The sequence below is a fragment of the Seriola aureovittata genome, chromosome 4 (assembly GCF_021018895.1).
Source record: "Seriola aureovittata isolate HTS-2021-v1 ecotype China chromosome 4, ASM2101889v1, whole genome shotgun sequence".
Classification (NCBI taxonomy): domain Eukaryota; kingdom Metazoa; phylum Chordata; class Actinopteri; order Carangiformes; family Carangidae; genus Seriola; species Seriola aureovittata.
This window is the reverse complement of record NC_079367.1, coordinates 13304625-13317456: the sequence shown is the minus strand read 5'-3', so window position 1 is coordinate 13317456 and position 12832 is coordinate 13304625. Positions and strand designations below refer to the sequence as shown.

The 12832-nt window shown below is 39.7% G+C and overlaps 1 protein-coding gene across 2 annotated transcripts in view; it reads left to right on the top strand.

Moving 5' to 3' along the window:
- Nucleotides 1-7996, top strand: part of pdgfd (platelet derived growth factor d) — a 52655-nt gene extending 44659 nt beyond the window's left edge. For both annotated transcript variants that reach the window (XM_056374346.1, XM_056374348.1), the window contains exons 6-7: nucleotides 2141-2358; nucleotides 4652-7996. In XM_056374346.1, the coding sequence (XP_056230321.1) occupies nucleotides 2141-2358; nucleotides 4652-4786 (353 nt within the window). In that variant the 3' untranslated portion in view covers nucleotides 4787-7996. The remainder of the gene's footprint in view (nucleotides 1-2140; nucleotides 2359-4651) is intronic.
- The last annotated feature ends 4836 nt before the right edge of the window (nucleotides 7997-12832 follow it).

Below are 12832 nucleotides of genomic sequence, written 5' to 3'. Positions count from 1 at the left end.
ATCAGTTTAGTGCTTTCTCCCCTACTTTCTTTTGGACAGGGGTCAGTTGCATTCTTCCATAAAGGTGAACTCATCAGCAATTTTTTCCTGTCATGTTGTTTTTGCAGAGGGGCTGTTCAGTCACCCTTTCCTAAAGTGGTTCCGGCAGGTAGTGAAGCATCAGTCTATAGTCCAGTGGGTTCCCCCATGGTGCTCGAGGATGTCCCCTGCAAACTTTAGGAGCCAATTAGGGGGCTGTCCTTAACCTTTTACACCTCTTTATATTAATGTAATAAATAAATCAAACTGGAGTGCAGATTACTCGAAATAGTTCATGTGCTTCTTATAAGTTGAAATTGTGTCTCACTGTCTTCAAAGGCTTAAGTAAATAATGCATCAATGTGACTACCAGTAGTTAAAGCCAACTGTGGTGGATAGACTGAGGCAACAACATTACAAGACTTCTTAAAAACTCGACAGTACTCCAACCGTGCTCATAGAACTAGTGTTGAAATGAATAACCTTTTCTGGTTTTCTTTTCTACCAACAAATTAAACTGGTCTACACAAATTATATCAAGTCATTCCATTGAGTTTTTTGCCTCTCTTTGAAGTAAAGTGTTAAATATTTTACCCAGTTGTAAAGTAGAGTGACTGAGTAGTGTATATTACTGTACAGCAAAGCAAAATCAAAGTTCCAATGGCCAAGAGAAATCACCCTGCTTGGTATGGACAATGCGGTGATTATTATCCTGCTGACGATTTCAACGACCAATCAATCTGCCATTGATTTGTACTCTTCTTTTGCCATCCTTTATATTCTTCCTCTCATCTCTTTTCTTCTTTTTTTTTTAAACTGTCAGTCTCCTCCGTCCTCCAAACCACCAGTGGTATGAGTATGTAAAATATAAAGTGCTCTATCTATATTTCACAGAAAACACATTCTCTGTCTCCTTCACTCTTTCATTTGGCACTTATGCTTATCATCATCATCCTAGAAAATCCATACCAACGCTGTACATGATTGTTATGGTTCTTTCCTTAAGCACATTACAAATCTATCTTTGCCTTACCACCACTCAGCAGCCTCAAAATAAATGCTTACCTGCTACAGTGTGACCTCAGGCTCTCCTTGTGCTGGGCAACCATGTGCATATACAGTATGTCATTCAGTCAGTGGTCTCTAATGCCAATACTAGTGAGACATACAGAAACACAGATGGATTTTAATCAAGCTCCTGTTTCTGGAGCTCCTGGTTTTTCCCCTTTGAACCAGTGCTTTAGTCCCTTATTTACCATCAGCTTGTCTCATAATCCCTTTGACTCTCCTGAAATGAGTTTTGAACCATCGCAAAGCAGTGAACAAAGGTCCGATGTGCACAACCAAGGAGATTTTTCTCCAAAGTGATGACATGAAGAAAGACTGCAGTCAATACATCCAATCCACAATCAATCAATGACCCCTGCTTCTGCCTCTGGCCTTTGTGTTATCCCTTTCTGCATCTTTATCTCTCTTTCTGCCACTCATATCTCCACCTGTTCATCTATAGTCAGTTGCCGTTGCAATTGTTCTCACAACTAATGGTCTCTCTCCACCTCGCAACCATTTTCATTCAGTCAATACCGAGCATATTTTTAGAGTGAATCACAGCCACTTTGCCTTATTAACCTCCCATCTTCTGTTTCATTCTCTCATCTCTGTCTCCTATATGCCACATATTTCTATTTATGATTACATGAAGTGACAGACGAAGCCATAACTGTACAAATCAAAATGGCGTTTTGTCTCTCTCACCCTTCCGCACACCATTATATTTTAGGCCAGTGTAAAACCAACCACAGAAAAATATAAAAATAATTTTTTTTTGTTTTTGTTTACTGTATAACACAATCGCAACTTCTCCAACAACCAGCTCACGAGGAAGTGATGTATTTCATGTTACCACCAGCAGCAGATGAAGTTGCCATGATAACAAACACAGATACAGAAAGAAAAGGCCAACAGTAAGAGAAGATCACAGTACAGGCCAAATACAAAGTAGCCTTGCAAAATGAACTCTGTTAATTGTAATGCAAAAACACCCAAAAGAATACAGAACATAAATAGAACAAAAACTGATCTAAATGAGTCATTTTCTCTCTGTTTCTCTCGCACTGTCCAGTTGATCTGAACCGCCTCTATGATGACGTCAAGCGATACAGCTGTACCCCACGCAACTATTCTGTAAACCTGCGCGAGGAGCTGAAGGCCACCAACGCCGTCTTCTTCCCTCGATGTCTGCTGGTGAAACGCTGTGGAGGCAACTGTGGCTGTGGAACAAATAACTGGAACAATGGCTGCACCTGTCAGGCCTCCAAGACGTCGCTCAAACTACATGAGGTAGATCTTATGACACAAAGACACACTTATATACACGGTTCAACAAAACTAGGTATACCATAGATGTGGTAGAGGGTGTGACTGGTGAAAAATTTTAACCCATCATTTTGAAAGACCAATGGCCAATGGGAAAAGTCCAACACTTGGTCGACCAATGGTGTAACTTCATCACTCAGTCAGTCATTCACTGACGTTCAGATGTAGCACTAGCCAGTGGCCGGTGAAGCCAAATATTCTTCGTTTCTTTCTTTTGCTCAGACTTCCAAAAACCATCATCATCAATTACTTTATCATTTACTAGACAAAGCATTCTGCTGCAAATTTTATACAATTAGATCGTGCCAAAGCATAGGTAAAAGATGACACAAGGTCAGGTTGTGACCTTGCAAAACTCCTATTTACTCACATTCTGTATGTAAAGCATTTGCTGGATATTCATACTGGTAGCATTAGGGAGACTGATGCCTGATGATTATTGTGGTTTTTCAAGGCTTTTTCTCTTGATCACCATGAGAAGGAAAAAATGTAACTAACATACCATTTAATAAATTGATCTGAAAAAAGAAAAATCTCCTTTAAAACTTTAAACTCACTCAATCATTATATTGTTTTACACATCACGCTGATTTTATCTCCTTGTGCAAAAGAAATGTAGTTAAATGACAGATATATTGCTTTTAATACATTTAGTGCTTTTAAAAAGGCATGTGCATACTGCGGCCTTTCCATTAATGCAAAGGCATTTCATTTAGACTTGAGCTGTGCGGGAGGTGTTACAGAACAGTGAGGAAGGGGCTAATTCATACATGAGTCTAACATGCAAACTTTCCAGCACATTTTAGGTGCATACGTGAAAGGGGCTAAAAAGATGGTGTGAGACTAAGTGAGTGGTGTAGCTGCGGAGTGAGGGAGGGAGAAGCAGTGAGAAATTGGGCGTGCAGAGGCAGGCGCTGCATCAACAATGAAGCAGCAATGCACCAGCAGCCTCACACTTTCTCCCTGTTTCTCTCCTCCATTTGTTTCTATGCTGGCCCTGTCTTTCTCTTCTCAATCTCTCCATCGCTCTCTCAATGCATTGTTAATATTCTACCACTCCTTCTCTCTCTGGGCTTCCATCATCTTTTCATTCTTCCCAATTCCCATTTTCAATTTATCCCTTTGCAATGCACCATTCTTGTTCTTTAAGCCCGTCATTCATTCTTTTTTCTCTCTTCCCTCCATCTCTTTGTGTCTTTGTTCTTGTATAGCTTCATTATTGAAACATGGTCCATAGGGCTCTCTCCCTCTCTCTCTCTCTGTCCCTCTCTGTTAAAAATCATACAACAGGAATTTAGACAAAAGTGGGATTTGGGCTGTAATTGTGCTATGTGTATCTGAGTGTGTATGTAAATCACTGTGTATGAGAGCATGAAAACAGTTCGTCTGTGTCTGTACATCCTCCACATGCATACAACTGCCTGCATGTGTGGTTCTGTTTTCTTGTTTCTCTCCTTGCAGGCAGTCATAGACCTGTAACTCTTTCCTTCGGTGACTTAGCTTCTAAAGGAACACATTATTACTCAAGACCATTGTTTCAGTGCTGGGAAGTCCTGACATAAATCATGGGCTTTGGAGAACAAAACTCAGTGCATCAGTTGTGGAACAATTTGTACTTCCTCTCTGTTCTCACATCAGAAGTGGCACCTGAGAACAATGTGGCGATCTGCAGCAAAGTCAGTAATAAAAGTCAAATGTTGACAAAATTTAACAATGAAATCCATTCTATAGCACTCTTTCAGACTTGTAGTGACTCCTTTGGCTACTTGGATATGTATATATCTGGATATATCTTTTCTGGGAAGGGCTCCAGCTCTCAGTTACCTTGAAAACAAATAAGAGATGATAAATGAATTCATTTTAAAATCATACAGGGATTCCTGTGTACTCAGTTATGATTAATAAGGGGAAGAGTGGACACGTAATTGTTTTCTCATGGGTTCCAGAGTCACTCTCTACACTACTACTTTCTTAGAAACCTTGCATTAACTATCTAATCTATATTTTGACTTCCCCAAATTGCTTCAATGTTTCTCTTTTCGGCTGAACTCCAGCAGTGTTTTGTCATGAATGATATCCTTTAAAAAGACTTAACATTATACGTGTTATCTTCTCTGCATTCCGCATGTCTTGTACTCTTTTACATTCAAAGAGCGTTTATTGGTATCATGACTACTAACACCTACTAGCAAAGTCAGAGAGCAAAATTGTGTGCTTCTATCTCTTCATCTATTTTGTCTTAACTCTGTCTCTTTAGGTGCTGAAGTACGCCCCAGAGGTCACTCTGCATCAACGCCATCGGAGGCCGCAGGTGCGCTGGGTCATAGACGAGATCTTCCTCACACACCATGAAACGTGTGAGTGTGCATGTCCTTCCCAGCCCCCTCGCTGAGGCTCTCAAGACTGGCACATGCATCTTGAACTGTTGAACAAGTTTTTTTTTATCTATTTTGCAAAAGACTTCATATAATAACAGCAACGCAGACACATGCAGCAAAGAAAAAAGCAACAATCTGACTGACAAACCGCAGCTCATTCACACACAATGACATTTTTTTCTTGCAAGTAAACCATCTACTTTCCTCTGTACACAGGCCAAACTTAAACCAACATATTTCCGGCCAAACATATTGGTTATTCAACTTCCCTGCAACTTGGAGTTAAATCTTAACCATTACGACCAAATTTACACATTACTTGTGAACCACGGCGTGTTACAATAACAGTGGACCTTCTCCATAGGAATTCGCTTTCAATTCAATCAAAGTTTTTCCATCCAAAAATTAAATACTGAAAACCATTTGGAATACAAAAGACAAAATTACCACATAACACCAACATTTTATTGAACTTACTTTTACAGTAGCAGCCTTTCCCACAGAATTAGATTGTGGCATGGAGGCGGTCCCGCTCACACTAGGAGGGGCTCACAGCTCCACAATGAAACAGTGGCACAAAACACTGCGGCAGAGATCTTTTATGTTATTGTGAGAAGTGTAAAAATGTTTTACACACAAATTAGACTGTGGCGTGCTAAAATACAGGTGTGGGCGGGCGTGGTAGACCGAGGGGAGATTATCTTGTCATGGATGGCTTAATAAGAACAACAAAAATGCTAGTGCTAAAATGGTCACCAAATATACTTGGGCAGCCGTTAATATACCTGAGCAGCCCGGCAAGTCTATGTGTGGGAAACACTGCATTTTGATGAAGGGAGTTCCATGGATGTCAACTTGACAGAATTTAAATAGAATTGAGTCAGACTGCTTTGTAAACAGCTATTTCACATGTATGTCTATGCGTCTCTTTCTGTTATATTAAGACTGTTTCTAGAAACTTCTAGCTCCTCTTCTGCCAGCAGCACGCTGAGATGAGTGAGTGTGAGACAGAAGGGAGGGAGAGGGGTTGGAGGAAGTGTAAACCAAAATAACACTTTATCTTGATGTGAAATTAGGCTAGCCACAACCCTCCAGATCTGAAATGCTCACTAACACTCACACACGCTCACTTTAGGCTTCCACTCCTACAAAAACGGTAGTTATTTATGCTGAATTCTTCAGTGCTCTATTTCTCAGTGAAGGGCTCCTTTGTTTTGCACACATCCCTGTCTGAATATATTCACGATTCCCTTTGTCTGTACCTCAATCCATATGCTCCCCGCTCCTTTTCTTTCTCTCTCAGTGACTCCATCTCTAACACACACACTCCTCATCACTCACTCGCTAACACATCAAAGGAGATGTCAGATCAGGCCGCTGCGCTCTGCCGCTCTGCCCATTTTTCTGAACATTCCTGGCATTCCAACCGCTAACCGGAATTCTGCTAACGCGGATAAAACCCTGAACTTCGGACCCTAAACACGTAACAGAGGAAAGACACTCAGGAAGAGGGATGGAGAGGAAGTTTTTTTTTTTTTTTTAAAGGAGGTGACTGACAGAAAAGGGACAATCAAGCTGCCTATTCGTAGATTACCAGCACTCCTGGATGAGAGCTGAGAGAGGAACCACTTTCGAAGATATAACGTAGAAAAGATTGCTGTCCTTCAGCAGTTTCAATCAGCATGTGCTGCTTTTCTAGTGAGCATTTTTTTTTTTTTTTCCCTCTCTCATGAAGATGCTCATACATATCACAATCTGACCTTCTGCTCGGCATGTCTGCAGCAGATCTGTGGGAAATAGAGGAAAGCTCTTGGTCAATGCTGAAAATACCACCGATACTGTGTGTGTGTGTGTCTCTCAGTATGCCTGTAACCGCTCAGGAAGAGGTCCCTTTGTTTTAAGGGGTGGAGGGTTACCAACAGTCTGTGAGAGCTGGCAGCAGATACAAGCATGTGAATCCTCAGCATGTGACTGTGCATGCGAGTGTGTGTGTGTGTGTGTGTGTGTGTGTGTGTGTGTCTCTGTGTGTTGTGTCTATGTGTAGATAGCCAGAGTATCAAAGCAATAGACCAGGAATTCAAACTAACTGCTTTTCATTTCCATACACACGACCCAGCTGTGAGAAATAAAAGATAGTCTCATCTGTCATCTCTCCATCATCACCTCCCATATACTACACGCAGAGAAAAATGGGGTTTGACACACTACTTTTGTTCAAAAGAGACAAAAAAGAATAACTGGACACTGAGATGATTTACACGGTCACAGTGAAACCCAATCAGCTGTGTGCTTTTATGTGTACGTGTACTGCAAGTCATGGATGATGTTTGGCAGGTATGGGATACAAAACACTAAATAATCACAAAGTGTGTTGGGTTATGCGATAGTCAAGTTCCAAGTAATTTATCCCAGACACTATTCGGTGACATGCACACACACACACACACGCACACACACACACACGCACGCACGCACGCACGCACGCACGCACGCACACTACACAGTGTTGTATTTTCAGTAGCTAACGAGCCAGATGGTGATTACGTAATGTGTCATTTTCTAAGATGCTTTGCTGTAAAGTGTATAGTTACTCTTCCAACAACTATCTTAGGTCTTTTATGAAATCTGCTGCCAACAGGAGATATATTGCAAATTTATGCATTATAAATGTATATGAGGGGTGTGTGCATCCTGTGTCTGCCTGTTTGCCGGCGTTATAAGCACATTCCGTTGTGTGCTCCAAAGTGACATTCCTCCATTTCTGGGTAACTGCTTAGTTTCATCTTGCAGTTCTTCACAATAGAACCACATGTATTTCAACGTCAGACATGTAAACCTGCTTGTGTAATTGCTTTGATTTTTTTTTTTTTTTTTTTGGTCTATTCACTTCATCTAAGAACATTATAACCACACATTAGACCATTGAGGACATTTCAGATTATCATATGTTCAATAAACTTTGGCCTGGAGTTTCAGATTCTCAGAGGATTAAATGGTTCTACTGTCATATTCAAGTCTGAGAAAAGTTGATTTTAGTTTTAACAAAAAAAACAACAACAAAAACAAAAAAAAAAACAAAAAAACAAGTCAACCTGCCTTTGCTGTATTCAGAAAAATATTCATGATGAAACTGTATGCTTTCCTTACATAATTTATTGTGTTTTCTCTGTTGTTTTATTAAAAATATCAGCTGGTTGGTTTTGATAAATAAAGTATTTCTAGCATCACTGCCTCCTGTGCTTTGATTTTTTTTTTTTCCCACCAAAAAATGTTTTTAATGAGACTTTTGACTATACATGGCTTTTATATGATTTGGAACAATGGCTTGTTTGATCACCTATGGAGTGTAATAGGAAATGTGTTATGTTTCAGTGAATACCTCACACTGAAAAAGAGATATAGGGAAAAACAGAGGAATGTGACTAAGTGTGAAAACAAGCACACAGAGCCAGAAGAAGAGTTTGAATGAAGCCCAATGACAGTGAAATTGTCGTTATGGCTCTGCTGCTTTCAGATACATTCTTTCACACAACAAACAGGGCACACAGGCCACCATGGAAACCACACATGCTTTCAAGAGCACTGTATCAGCACTAAGCGCAGGGCAGGTCACATAATTGCACCTGGCAAATGTCTACCGATCAGTCTTTCACCTCTTGTTTGCAGCAGCACCTTTACAATGCTCCAATCTTGAGACTCGGCACCAGTCGAGCCACATGGGAAAAGAAATCAGACCAAATAGTGATCTTATTTTCAATTCGTCATTCAGTCCGAGTTTGTGCCCATGTTGCTATTTTCCTGTTTGTGAGCAGGGTTATTCTGCCTAAACTGATCAGTAGCAAATGACTGATCCATCCAGTTAACATTACTGAAAGTTAAGTTGACTTAGAACAACATATCTCCACATCTGTGTCTGTTTTCTATATTAATTTCCAATTTTTGCGGCCATTTCTCTGACACATCTAGATTACGTTGCTTTTCCTACAACTGCTTATAAATATCTAACTGACTTCGTTGTTTTTCCAAACTGAAAAAACAACCATGAAGAACACACCACACCCATGTGAAATTTCTGAGAAATATTCGAGTTGTTGGCAGCAACTGGAGATGGGACAGATTCTCATTTTTTTCCAACTTGCCAGCATTGCCATTGGAACCAGTAACTGAAGATGGTTGTATGATTACATAGTTTGCTGTGGGAGAGACTTCCGGACACCCAGGCTAGCAGCTTTGGGGGGGATGTACTTTGGCACAACAGTGCTTTAACCTAAGTTCTGATATCAACAGGCTAAAATGCTCACAATTACACTGTTAACATGCTGCATTTTTAAGGATTTGAAGGAAATTGGTCAAAAACCACTACTGGACAAACACAAATTTTGACGTAAATCATGACTCGATGAAAAGGCACCACTAAAGTTATTAGGGCACTTAGATGATATCTGTACCACATTGCATGACAATCCAACCTGCAGTTTTTGATAAATTTGACTACAGAACATAAATATCAACCAGATAGTGGCAGTAAGGTGAAAATTCAGGAAATCACCATGTTAGAAAAGCTTCCTCCTCTGGGAAACATGAATGTCTGAAAAAAAATAAATGATGGCAACCCTTCCAATAGTTGTTGAGATATTTCAGTCTGGACCAAAGTGGTGGACAGGAAGACCGACATTGTCACCCATAAAGCAACACTGCTAGCATGTCTAACAGCAATGCACTGACAATACAGTACCACATCTATTACATTTGGGTTTGATTACTTTAAATTAAGAACTCTAGCTGATAGTAAGCACCCACATTCTTTACTTTTTGAGGTACTTCTGTATTATTAATCCTCAAGTTGGATATATGGAGAATTTCATAAAAATAGAGTCATAATTACAACATGGACATTGATGTAAAACCCACTTACAAATCAGACACTCTTTATTACTCTAACTCCCATATGACATTGTGCAGCATTAGCTAGTTTAAAAGATCACGATTACAATGATAAAATTATATCGAAAGGGGGCCACTGTCCCTGAAAATATTACATGCCTTTTCATTGAAGCCCTTTTCTTTATCTTTCAAGGCTGTTTCCTGTCCCGCTGGTTGCTGTGGCAACCCTTCCTGTGCTGTTATCATTACGCAGCAGTCTCCCTCATACAGGCAGTCACATACAGGCTGACAAGTAGCCAGTTATTTGTCCATCCATCCATTCATCCATCCATCTATCCACCCATTCATCCATTAGTTGACCACTGACTACTTTTAAAATATACTGAGACAAAGTCCCCATGGAGATGAGAAAGGTGGAATATGAAACATAAAGCGAGACCAACAGTGAGCAGAATCAAGATTAAGGTTAAAAAAAATAAGTAAATACAGAGAGAGGGAGAAAGACTATAGGGGAAGGCAGATCAATCAGAAAAGAGAGAGAGAAGGTCATGAGAGAGAGGGTATGTTATTTGTTTGAACTCATCATTCTTATAAGGCTGTATTTGTGTCTGTCAGCAGCTTCTTATCTTTTCCTTGCGGGCAAACTCTCACTCTCACACTCTCTCACACACACACACACACACACACACACACACACACACACACACACACACACACACACACAATGTCAACTTGCTTTGTCTTACAGATTAGGCTGCCCTCATACTGTGTTTTCTTTTCTTCTTAAAAATGCACAAATCTAAATGACACTACAGTATAGGACCATCAATAAGGCCTTCTCATTCTTGACCTGATTCTGTATTTTCAACTATAGGGTGAAGTCATGTTATTTGGGACGCCAGGTAAAATGGGACAAATAAGCTTTCACATCTTGAGCTCTTAAAATATTAGCAGCCAATCACCACAAACTTACTGTATTTTTGCTGCAAATGTCCTTTACATCACACAATCTGAGATCAGCGAGGCCTCGAGAACATGAGAATCAAGTTCTCAGATCAAAAAACTAAACTAAATTATAGTGGTTTGCAAATAGCTTTTTGGGGCATTACCGCCAGTTTCTGTTGCATGAGCATCAGTTCACTGTTCACCAAAAACAAGCATGTTCAAGCACAACACTGCTGAGGACAGCCCAACTTTCTGCACAATGGACATGGATCTCACACAAACCCCAAAGAGACAGAGAGGGAGCAGCAAATGGGCTAAACCCCCCACCTACCACCTCACCAGCCAAGAGCACATTAATACCATACACTTAAACATACACGTAAACCCTGAAATAAAAGCAAAAGAACAGTTCCCTTGAAAACAAGCAAATGAACACCCCTGCAAATCCTAGAAAAACATCTTATTGAGCCAAAAGTGACCCCAAGGCCACAAAGGACTGGATTTCCTGTGTAGATAGTGGGGCATGGTTCCACAAGAGTTGTGGTGAAGAAAATGGGATCCTGAATCATGCGGGCTATGTTTGCAGAGTGTGTGTTTAGGAGGGTATTGATTTAGATAGTTGAAAGTTAACGCATAGGTTGTCTTCAAATAGGGTGATACAAAAACTGTCTGATTTAAAAAAAAAAGGTAATTCACAATCTTTTTTAATTAATAGTTTGGTTATATTAATGATGAATGGATTAACTAATTAATGACTGGATGGATAAATCAATGTAACCATAAACAAAACTTAAAATAAAACATGAAATACATCTGTAATTCAATTAAGCTGAATTGTTTGATCATTATCAGTGACTCTCATTTCACTACTGGCGTTTCATTTCACCTGAACATTTCATCGGAGTGAAGTAGAGGTTTTTGATCGGTTTGAAGGTCTAATGCTTCTAAAGTATTATTTTTGACAATATAGCAGAAATCCCTAACAAGTAATAAAAATAGCACTTGAACTCAGCTCTAGAATTTTATGTGGTTTTCTTTGTAATCTACCAAAAAGTGTCCCAGATTACCTGACCTCACCCCATTAAACCATCCACTCAGTCTCTGCTGCGCTTCCTTGTGCTTGTATCCCACTTTACTTCTCACCATTTCACATGCATTTCTCATTTCCATTATTTCCTTCTCATTGACTTCTCCTTCCTTCTCTCATCCTCTCCAATGAAGCTTTCTTTGTCTTCCTTATCAGGACAAATCACCTCCCTGCTGTTACCTGGGAAACAAGGAAATTAAACCATAAAAGATGGAGGAAAAACATCTGAGCACCTTTATTCAAACCTCGATCTCGATATCTCTTGCCTGTCTCCCTCTATCTTCCTATATTTTTTATATTGCATTGGTCATTTCCTACATTTCCCTTTCTCTGATGGGGTTACTTTAAGTGCACATCTGGAAGCAGAGTTAAGGGGAATGTCGATTTTCAATCTTACCATCATGTATTAGTCATGGGGGTGGCCCCTGACATACATAATACCTATCCAGCACTCACAGTGCTGTCTCTCAAACCATTTTCATATCTCCTTTGGCCGGTGGTTGTGGGGAGGGCATGACAATTTACTCTGGGGACACCAGCTGCACATTACAGGGACTTGTGTACAGTGGAGGTTATTTTCGAGGAATTATTTTTGAAGACTAACCTGACTAACTTCCCATTGCAAGACTTACAGAGTTACTGATTCCAATGATTGTATATTATTACCAATGGACTGTCTTCTTAAAACTTTAAAGATTCACTATTCAACAGTTTTATTTTAGCAATGGATCAAATAACTACATGTAAAGTAAAAGCGGTCGATCATTATGACAGACTCAGAGAATAATCAACTTTATTGTTTTGGTTCACTCTCACTGATATCATAGCATCGTTTCTGTATCAGGGAGCAAAATGTCAAATAATTTTCTATGCTGGTGGAAACCAAAACAGATCTTAAAGAGAATGTGAATGTTTCTCTGCATCTGCTGAATGTGGAAATAAGCTGTTTGCTTACAGAATTGCCTGTTGATAATACTGTAGTGTAGTGTTTGGCCATTTGGGGGGTAGCACAATAAGATCAAAGAAATAAAAAAATAAAGAAATCAAGTTTAATAATTTTAAAAATATTCATAGTTTACCAGCATTTTGAAATATAGCAAGCTAAGTAATAATTAAAGATATTAAACTGCACTTGTGTCCAGTT